Source organism: Pecten maximus, chromosome 3, assembly GCF_902652985.1.
Source record: "Pecten maximus chromosome 3, xPecMax1.1, whole genome shotgun sequence".
Classification (NCBI taxonomy): Eukaryota; Metazoa; Mollusca; class Bivalvia; order Pectinida; family Pectinidae; genus Pecten; species Pecten maximus.
This window is the reverse complement of record NC_047017.1, coordinates 10589624-10601977: the sequence shown is the minus strand read 5'-3', so window position 1 is coordinate 10601977 and position 12354 is coordinate 10589624. Positions and strand designations below refer to the sequence as shown.

General features: G+C 36.2%; 1 protein-coding gene across 10 annotated transcripts in view; it reads right to left on the bottom strand.

Annotated features, from left to right (window-relative positions):
* LOC117323170 (WD repeat-containing protein 43-like) overlaps positions 1-12354 on the bottom strand; it is a 29472-nt gene that overhangs the window by 12173 nt on the left and 4945 nt on the right. For all 10 annotated transcript variants that reach the window (XM_033878212.1, XM_033878215.1, XM_033878217.1 and 7 more), the window contains exons 6-11: positions 11830-11926; positions 11265-11329; positions 6971-7142; positions 6333-6422; positions 5653-5769; positions 4593-4733 (exon numbers count right to left, since the gene is read on the bottom strand). In XM_033878212.1, coding sequence (XP_033734103.1) covers positions 4593-4733; positions 5653-5769; positions 6333-6422; positions 6971-7142; positions 11265-11329; positions 11830-11926 — 682 coding nt within the window. The remainder of the gene's footprint in view (positions 1-4592; positions 4734-5652; positions 5770-6332; positions 6423-6970; positions 7143-11264; positions 11330-11829; positions 11927-12354) is intronic.

Here is a 12354-nt window from a genome sequence, read left to right as displayed (position 1 = left end):
CATGTATAGACGATACCACGTATAGACGATACCACGTATAGACGATACCACGTATAGATACCATGTATAGACAATACCATGTATAGACGATACCACGTATAGACGATACCACGTATAGATGATACCATGTATAGACGATACCATGTATAGATACCATGTATAGACGACACCTCGTATAGATGATACCATGTATAGATGATACCATGTATAAACAATACCATGTATAGATACCACGTATAGACGATACCATGTATAGACGATACCATGTATAGACGATACCACGTATAGACGATACCACATATAGATACCATGTATAGACGATACCATGTATAGAGGATACCATGTATAGATACCATGTATAGACGATACCAGGTATAGACGATACCACGTATAGACAATACCATGTATAGATACCATGTATAGACAATACCATGTATAGATACCATGTATAGACGATACCATGTATAGACGATACCATGTATAGACGATACCATGTATAGACGACACCACGTATAGACGATACCATGTATAGACGATACCATGTATAGACGATACCACGTATAGACGATACCACGTATAGATGATACCATGTATAGACGATACCATGTATAGATACCATGTATAGACGACACCACGTATAGACGACACCACGTATAGACGATACCATGTATAGACGATACCATGTATAGACGACACCACGTATAGACGATACCATGTATAGACGATACCATGTATAGACGATACCACGTATAGACGATACCACGTATAGACGATACCACGTATAGACGATACCACGTATAGACGATACCATGTATAGACGATACCACGTATAGACAATACCACGTATAGACGATACCATGTATAGATGATACCATGTATAGATACCATGTATAGACGATACCATGTATAGACGATACCACGTATAGACGATACCACATATAGACGATACCATGTATAGACGATACCATGTATAGATGATACCACGTATAGACGATACCACGTATAGATACCATGTATAGATGATACCATGTATAGACGATACCATGTATAGACGATACCATGTATAGATACCATGTATAGATACCATGTATAGACGATACCACGTATAGAGGATACCATGTATAGATACCATGTATAGACGATACCATGTATAGACGATACCACGTATAGACGATACCACGTATAGATACCAAGTATAGACGATACCATGTATAGACGATACCACGTATAGACGATACCACGTATAGACGATACCATGTATAGACGATACCACGTATAGACGATACCACGTATAGACGATACCACGTATAGACGATACCACGTATAGATACCATGTATAGATACCATGTATAGACGATACCACGTATAGACGATACCACATATAGACGATACCATGTATAGACGATACCATGTATAGATGATACCACGTATAGACGATACCACGTATAGATACCATGTATAGATGATACCATGTATAGACGACACCATGTATAGACGATACCATGTATAGATACCATGTATAGATACCATGTATAGACGATACCACGTATAGAGGATACCATGTATAGACGATACCATGTATAGACGATACCATGTATAGACGATACCACGTATAGACGATACCACGTATAGATACCATGTATAGACGATACCATGTATAGACGATACCATGTATAGACGATACCACGTATAGACGATACCACGTATAGATACCAAGTATAGACGATACCATGTATAGACGATACCACGTATAGACGATACCACGTATAGACGATACCATGTATAGACGATACCACGTATAGACGATACCACGTATAGATACCATGTATAGATACCATGTATAGACGATACCATGTATAAACAATACCATGTATAGATACCACGTATAGACGATACCATGTATAGACGATACCATGTATAGACGATACCACGTATAGACGATACCACATATAGATACCATGTATAGACGATACCATGTATAGAGGATACCATGTATAGATACCATGTATAGACGATACCATGTATAGACGATACCACGTATAGATACCACGTATAGACAATACCATGTATAGATACCATGTATAGACGATACCACATATAGACGATACCACGTATAGACGATACCACGTATAGACGATACCATGTATAGACGATACCACGTATAGACGATACCACGCATAGATACCACGTATAGACGATACCATGTATAGACGATACCACGTATAGATACCACGCATAGACGATACCACGTATAGACGATACCACGTATAGACGATACCACGTATAGACAATACCATGTATAGATACCATGTATAGATGATACCATGTATAGACGATACCACGTATAGACGATACCATGTATAGACGATACCATGTATAGATACCATGTATAGATGATACCACGTATACACGATACCACGTATAGACGATACCACGTATAGATGATACCATGTATAGATGATACCATGTATAGACGATACCATGTATAGATACCATGTATAGACGATACCACGTATAGACGATACCACGTATAGACGATACCACGTATAGATACCATGTATAGACAATACCATGTATAGACGATACCACGTATAGACGATACCACGTATAGATGATACCATGTATAGACGATACCATGTATAGATACCATGTATAGACGACACCTCGTATAGATGATACCATGTATAGATGATACCATGTATAAACAATACCATGTATAGATACCACGTATAGACGATACCATGTATAGACGATACCATGTATAGACGATACCACGTATAGACGATACCACATATAGATACCATGTATAGACGATACCATGTATAGAGGATACCATGTATAGATACCATGTATAGACGATACCAGGTATAGACGATACCACGTATAGACAATACCATGTATAGATACCATGTATAGACAATACCATGTATAGATACCATGTATAGACGATACCATGTATAGACGATACCATGTATAGACGATACCATGTATAGACGATACCATGTATAGACGACACCACGTATAGACGATACCATGTATAGACGATACCATGTATAGACGATACCACGTATAGACGATACCACGTATAGATGATACCATGTATAGACGATACCATGTATAGATACCATGTATAGACGACACCACGTATAGACGACACCACGTATAGACGATACCATGTATAGACGATACCATGTATAGACGACACCACGTATAGACGATACCATGTATAGACGATACCACGTATAGACGATACCACGTATAGACGATACCACGTATAGACGATACCATGTATAGACGATACCACGTATAGACGATACCATGTATAGACGATACCACGTATAGACGATACCACGTATAGACGATACCACGTATAGATACCACGTATAGACAATACCACGTATAGACGATACCATGTATAGATGATACCATGTATAGATACCATGTATAGACGATACCATGTATAGACGATACCACGTATAGACGATACCACATATAGACGATACCATGTATAGACGATACCATGTATAGATGATACCACGTATAGACGATACCACGTATAGATACCATGTATAGATGATACCATGTATAGACGATACCATGTATAGACGATACCATGTATAGATACCATGTATAGATACCATGTATAGACGATACCACGTATAGAGGATACCATGTATAGATACCATGTATAGACGATACCACGTATAGACGATACCACGTATAGATACCATGTATAGACGATACCATGTATAGACGATACCACGTATAGACGATACCACGTATAGATACCAAGTATAGACGATACCATGTATAGACGATACCACGTATAGACGATACCATGTATAGACGATACCACGTATAGACGATACCACGTATAGACGATACCACGTATAGATACCATGTATAGATACCATGTATAGACGATACCATGTATAGACGATACCACGTATAGACGATACCACGTATAGACGATACCATGTACAGACGATACCATGTAATACCACGTATAGACGATACCACGTATAGACGATACCATGTAATACCATGTATAGACGATACCACGTATAGACGATACCATGTAATACCACGTATAGACGATACCACGTATAGATGATACCATGTATAGATGATACCATGTATAGACGATACCACGTATAGACGATACCACGTATAGACGATACCATGTATAGACAATAGCATGTATAGACGATACCACGTATAGACGATACCACATATAGACGATACCACGTATAGACGATACCATGTATAGACGATACCATGTATTAACAATACCACGTATAGACAATACCACGTATAGACGATACCATGTATAGACGATACCACGTATAGACGATACCACGTATAGACGATACCAGGTATAGACGATACCACGTATAGACGATACCATGTATAGATGATACCACGTATAGACGATACCACGTATAGACGATACCACATATAGACGATACCACGTATAGACGATACCATGTATAGACGATACCATGTATAGACGATACCATGTAATACCACGTATAGACGATACAACGTATAGATGATACCACGTATAGACGATACCATGTATAGACGCTTACACTGATGATCTTGGAGTCCTTGCTCTGTAGCCCCTGGGTCAGAAGCCTGGCTAGACCATCTGTTTTAGGGGGAGTCTTCGCTGCCTTTTCCGTCTTGGAAGCCCCCATACCAATAGCATTAAGGCGTGCTTCTATCGTCATCTACAAACAAAGTACAAATTCATGATAATGTCTCAATAGCGATTAACTTGATAACATTTTTATGAATGTTATCAAATATGATATAACACGGCTCTCATTTGTAAATAATTCATTACGTCTTATTAAGATGAGGTTCTAACTCTTGAGGAATTTTTCTTCTAATAACTGGATTATTGTTCTATGTCCATTTTTTTTTTACTGACACATCCCCCTTACATACACACACTTACAAATCCTTTCTTACATAAATACACAACCTCCCTTACATACATACATACATACTCTTCCTCCCTCACATACATAAACATCCTCCCTCACATACATAAACATCCTCCCTTACATACATACATACATACATACTCTTCCTCCCATACACATCCTTCCTCACATACATAAACATCCTCCCTTACATACATACATACATACATACTCTTCCTCCCATACACATCCTTCCTCACATACATAAACATCCTTCCATACTCAATCCCCCTTACATACGTACACATCCTTCAATACATACGTACACATCCTCCCATACATACATACTCTTCCTCCCTCACATACATAAACATCCTCCCTTACATACATAAACATCCTCCCTCACATACATAAACATCCTCCCTTACATACATACATACGTACTCTTCCTCCCATACACATCCTTCCTCACATACATAAACATCCTCCCTTACATACATACATACATACATACATACTCTTCCTCCCATACACATCCTTCCTCACATACACACACATCCTCCCATACACACACATCCTCCCATACACACACATCCTCCCATACACATCCTTCCTCACATACATAAACATCCTCTCATACACAATACACATCCTCCTAACACATTCCTGGTTGTAAAGTAAGGGTTACATTGGAATACATTCTTGTGGTTGGAGTACCTACCTCTGATGTAGATGTTTTCCTCTTGTGTCGTTTCCCTGGTGCTACTGATGGCACACTTGGTGCCATTAGCTCGGGTACCAGAACTGTCATATCTTTAGATACATCTGGTGTCTTTATCTGTTTGATAAAATGTTCGGATTAAACTTTTTCTTGTACTACCTGCTATGTATATTTAACATCAAAAATAATGATTACAAGTTCATACAGGCATGATTTTTCAACTTGACTATACATCCAGTTTTTCATTAATACTACTTAATACTACATAAAGGCTGGTAAATGCTCTCTGAATTATATGTTGCTTTTTCTGTATTGATGTTTGGTATCTTTTACAATGGTAACTTGTCCACAATAGTTGGGACACTACCTCAGATCACAAAACAGTAACTTATCGTCTGTATTTGTTGTGAACTCGAGAGGCCACCCTGACTTACCTAAGACACAGTGGACCTCTCCACTTGAGCAATACCCTGACTTACCTTAGAAACTAACTAACTTACCTTTGAGCCATACCCTGATTAACCTTAGAAAGAGACAGCTGGAATGAGTGGACCCCTCCACTTTGAGTGATACCCTATCTTACCTTAGTAACAATGGATCCTTCCACTTTGAGTGATACCCTAACTTACCTTACCTTAGAAACAGTGGATTCCTCTACTTTGAGTGATACCCTATCTTACCTTAGTAACAGTGGACTCCTCCACTTTGAGTGATACTCTGGATTTATCCTGTCGTATCAAACATATGTCAGAGTCTGTGTTCTTGTAAGGCTGTAAACATTAAAACACAAGACTTTCAGTTGACCTTTGACCTAAAGTAACTACCTGTATCATATTGAATAGATATAACAATAGGTCCTATGACCTAATGGTTACAGGAATTCTAGCATATCCGTAGTGTCTTAGTTAACTTAAATGGCAAAAATCATCAAAACATAAGTAAATCTTGAGTACATGTCATACAAATCCATTATAACTGTGATTTTGTTTCATGTTCTTGTTAAATATCCTATCAACAGATATGGTCACTTAAGAACAGCATCTGGTGTGTGCAAGCTGCATGTGTGTGGTTTGTTGCAAGTAAATTTGTCAATAAAATGGCAACTGAATTTGTGAACAAAATAGCATTGGAAATATGAACAAAATGTATGATGCTACAGTTAATACCTGTCTAAAACAGGATCACTACAGTCAGTAATCCATCAATGAGGAGGTTGATGGGCACAGCACAATTGAAAACAAACAGATGACAGACATCTCACCAAAGAAGCTCACTGCTTTTTGGGCTAGGTGATCGTATACAAAGTAAGTGTACTCACCAATTTTTCAAATGTAGGTTTTAAGAAGTTTCCATGAACCAATAAAATATTGCTGCTTTTGTCATCACAGATATGTACAGCAAGAATAGGGATTGGCCGTGGTACTTCCTCGTTAACTCCAGGTGTGGCTACCTGTATTGTTACCTTCGGTCTCACAGGTTGCTTTAACTTCCTGTAAAGATTTTTTCCCAATATTTTTATCAAAATGAAATAGTAACAAAGATATCCATGATAATCAAATTGTAGTTATGTACAATTACATATGAAGACATTTGATATAGCTGAAGTAAGAACTGCAAGGTTAATACAAACATAAATCAGGAGACAGTGGTGTTATCATTGATCATGGAGAAACTAAACACTTTTAGAGAAATCTTGTCCAGTGTAATTCTTTATTACAGAGATTATAAAACACTTTATACTCAAAAATAGCCACTGCTTCAAATGAAGGGAAGCATTATGTGGCTGTATGATCAGATTTTACTTTAATCTTAAGCATACAAAGAAGGTATCCAAGATACATATTACATGTTGTTTTCTTTGTTTTGTTTTTTGTTTATATAATTGACTCTTGTGTGTTACAATGACACCTGCACTGCCACTGGCCAAACCTGGTAAAAATTGACAGGTGATTCGAAAAAAATGTGCACTTGTAATAATTGTGGTTATGAATGATTACATATCAGGACTATTCCATTGAAATATCTACCTGACCCCAGGACTCCAAAATAAATCACTTCTATCCATGGTTGGATGTCCTTCCTATGTAATTTATTAAATAAATTCTATGGGTGGTATACCCCTTAACAAAACCTGGAGTCCTGGCGTTACAAACATACATGTATATTGTGTCCCATACTGTTTGACCAAACCTCATTATAACAACACGAAGCTTGTTTCAGTAGTATGGCTATTTATATCCCTGATTATACAAAACTGAAGACATGGAAAAGTCAATGAATTGTCAAAATCAGGAGACAGTGGTGTTATCATTGATCATGTAGAGAACTTAACACTTTTAGAGAAATCTTGTCCAGTGTAATTCTTTATAACAGAGACTTAATACTTTTAGAGAGATCTTGTCAAGTTTGATTCTACAGAGATTAAACACTTTATACTCAACTATAGCCACTAATTCAAATGAAGGGAAACATTATATGGCTGTGTGATCAGATTTTACTTTAATCTAAAGCATACAAAAAAAGTATCAAATATACATATATTGTTTTTTTTTTTGTATAATTGGCTTGTATTTTACTCTGACACCAGCAGTGCCATCGGGCAGACCTGGTAAAAATTGACAGGTGATTCAAGAAAAATCTGAACCTGTAATAATTGTAGTTATGAATGATTACATATTAAGATGTTTGACATAGGTTAAGTAAGAATTACAAGAGTGCCTAACAAAACAAACATACCCGTAAACATTGGAAAAATTTTGGGTAACAAAGGTACATGGATATTGTGTCCCATACTGTTTGAGCAAACCTCATTATAACAACACGAAGCTTGTTTCAGTAGTATGGCTGTTTATATCCCTGATTATACAAAACTGAAGACATGGAAAAGTCAACGAATTGTCAAAATCAGGAGACAGTGGTGTTATCATTGATCATGGAGAGAATAAACACTTTTAGAGAGATCTTGGTGAGTGTAATTCTTTACTTCAGAGACTAAATACTTTTTCGACCACAATAGATGGGTGTTATTCAACTCCCAAGGCATGAAATAATCATTACAACTGTTTAATAACATTCAGTTTATACTACACATGGAATAAACCCCAAACGCTTTTTGATTGGTTGACGCGGTGACCTCTGACCCAAACTGTAATTGTTTTTAAAGTCATCAATAATCAAATGACGTCACATCACCGGTCCCGTCTGTCAATCGTACACCTTATTTGCATAAGCAAAATTAGACTTGGCCATGTTACCCTTTGATTCAAGCTGATATCATTGTGGTAGAAATAGGTCACACAACTCGTGATTTTTATATGGAATTTATTAAAGCTTGTGTCTTTTGTAACTTTAAAAAATAACTTACACAATTGAAATAAATTCCATATCCAACAACCACTCGTGTAACCTCTATATACTCAACAATAGCCACTAATTCAAATGAAGGGAAGCATTATGTGGCTGTGTGATCAGATTTTACTTTAATCTTAAGCATACAAAAGAAAGTATCAAATATACATATTATATTGCGTCTCTTTATATTGTTTTTTTTTTTTTGTATAATTGACTTGTATTTTACTCTGACACCAGCAATACCATCGGGCAGACCTGGTAAAATTGACAGGTGAGTTGAGAAAAATCTGAACCAGTAATAATTGTAGTTATGAATGATTACATGTTAGGAAATTTGACATAGGTTAAGTAAGAATTACAAGGATGCCTAAAAAAACAAACATACCTGTATACATTTGAAAAATTTTGTGTAACAAACTTACATGTATAGTGTGTCCCATACTGTTTGAGCAAACCTCATTATAACCACACGAAGCTTGTTTCAGTAGTATGGCTATTTATATCCCTGATTATACAAAACTGAAGACATGGAAAAGTCAACGAATTGTCAAAATCAGGAAACAGTGGTGTTATCATTTATCATGGAGAGACTTTACACTTTTAGAGATATCTTGGTCAATGTAATTCTTTATTACAGAGATTAAACACTTTATACTCAAGAACAGAGCCACTGCTTCAAATGAAGGGAAACATTATGTGGTTACTTGATCAAATTTTACTTTAATCTTAAGCATACAAAAAAAGTATCAAATATACATATTATATTGTTTCTTTTTTATTGTTTTTTTGTGTGTGTATAATTGGTTTGTGTTATACTCTGACACTAGCACTGCCATCGGGCAAACCTGGTAAAAATTGACAGGTGATTCAAGAAAAATATGAACCTGTAATAATTGTAGATATAAATGATTACATATTAAGATATTTGACATAGGTTAAGTAAGAATTGCAAGAGTGCCAACAAAACAAACATACCCGTAAACATTGGAAAAATTTTGGGTAACAAAGGTACATGTATATTGTGTCCCATACTGTTTGAGCAAACCTCATAATAACAACACAAAGCTTGTTTCAGTAGTATTGCTGTTTATATCCCTGATTATACAAAACTGAAGACATGGAAAAGTCAATGAATTGTCAAAATCAGGTGACAGTGGTGTTATCATTGATCATGGAGAGAATAAACACTTTTAGAGAAATATTGGTCAGTGTAATTCTTTACTACAGAGACTAAATACTAATTCGACCACAATAGATGGGTGTTATTAAACTCCCAAGGCATGAAATAATCATTACAACTGTTGAATAACATTCAGTTTATACTACACTTGGAATAAACCCCAAACGGTTTTTGATTGGTTGACGCGGTGACCTCTGACCCAAACTGTAATTGTTTTTAAAGTCATCAATAATCGAATGACGTCACATCACCGGTCCCGTCCGTCAATTGTACACCTTATTTGCATACGCAAAATTAGACTTGGCCATGTTACCCTTTGATTCAAGCTGATATCATTGTGGTAGAAATAGGTCACACAACTCGTGACTTTTATATGGAATTTATTAAAGCTCGTGTCTTTTGTAACTTTAAAAAATAACTTACTCAATTGAAATAAATTCCATATCCAACAACCACTTGTTGTGTAACCTCTATATACTCAACAATAGCCACTGCTTCAAATGAAGGGAAGCATTATGTGGCTGTGTGATCAGATTTTACTTTAATCTTAAGCATACAAAAAAGAGTATCAAATATACATATTATATTGTGTTTCTTTTTTATTGTTTTTTTTTTTGTATAATTGGCTTGTGTTTTATTCTGACACCAGCACTGCCATCGGGCAGACCTGGTTAAAAAATGACAGGTGAGTTGAGAAAAATATGAACCTGTAATAATTGTAGTTATGAATGATTACATATTAAGATATTTGACATAGGTTAAGTAAAAATTGCAAGAGTGCCTAACAACACAAACATACCTGTAAACATTGGAAAAATTTTGGGTAACAAAGGTACATGTATATTGTGTCCCATACTGTTAGACCAAACCTCATTATAACAACACGAAGCTTGTTTCAGTAGTATGGCTATTTATATCCCTGATTATACAAAACTGAAGACACGGAAAAGTCAACGAATTGTCAAAATCAGGAGACAGTGGTGTTATCATTGATCATCGAGACTAAATATTTAAAGAGAGATCTTGTCCAGTGTAATCCTTTATATGGAGAGACTAACACAGCTAAGTACCTGGTACTCACCCATTCAGTGTGTGCTCAAACACAAGAATCTGTCCAGCTTTTGTCACCACTGTCAGCAGCAAACTCTGTAAAATTGTGATATAACCTAATGAAACATGAAGCTTGCCTCAGTAGTATGACTATTTCCAATTCCCAGAATGTACAAACTAATGACATGGAAAAGTCTACAGTTTCAAGTTGTTTTAACAAGACTGTGAGGGTACAGTACTAGTCTTGCTCGTGTCTCTACAGCGACACAACAGTAGAAATAGTCTTGTTTATGTCTCTACAGGGACACAACGATACAAACAGTCCTGTTCCTGTTCTCATCAAGTTTTATCAATACATGATAATGAGGATGATTGGGAAAATGTCCACTAGCTTAGCATTATAAATGTGTAATGTCTTTTTTTTTTTTTTTTTTCATATACATATAAGCAATACAGAGATAAAACACTTACTCCCAATAACTTTAGAAAATTGAACAATTTTGAGGTTGGTCACAGACTAAGAGATACTACTATAGTTCGACTTGCAGTGTGCGAGTTAAAATACCTGATAGACGACAAACAATGAAATGTCTAACCTGATCCGGCCTTGCCTCTCTGGAGATATCAAACATCACTGGTTCATCAGGCAGTGAGAACGTAGCTACAGCAGTCTTATCTGAGGACTTGGTGTGCCTGGAGGAGATACAATAACATAACATTAAATCACAATTTCATATTATGAAGGAGTTAGAACAATTCTACTGAACACTACAGGTCAAAATTAATTAAGCATAATGAACAAATGTATCAAAGTAAAATATAACTCCTAGGCAATCTTAAGTATAGGGAAGGTTGAAGATTATTTCTTTCATTTTGCAAACTTTACAGGGCAATTTCCCAAGAAACTCCCAGCCAAGTATTGTTATATTCTAAGCTTGTCTGTTAAAAACAAGAGTCATTTTAGCATTTTGATCATAGTTGACCCCTATGACCTTGAATATGGATCAAGGCAATAATTTCCATTTTAACAAACTTTGTTTGACTTTATCCAGGGAACATTATGGCCAAATGTAACAAAGTTGATAACTATGACTTTCAATAATAAGGGTCAAGGTCGTTTC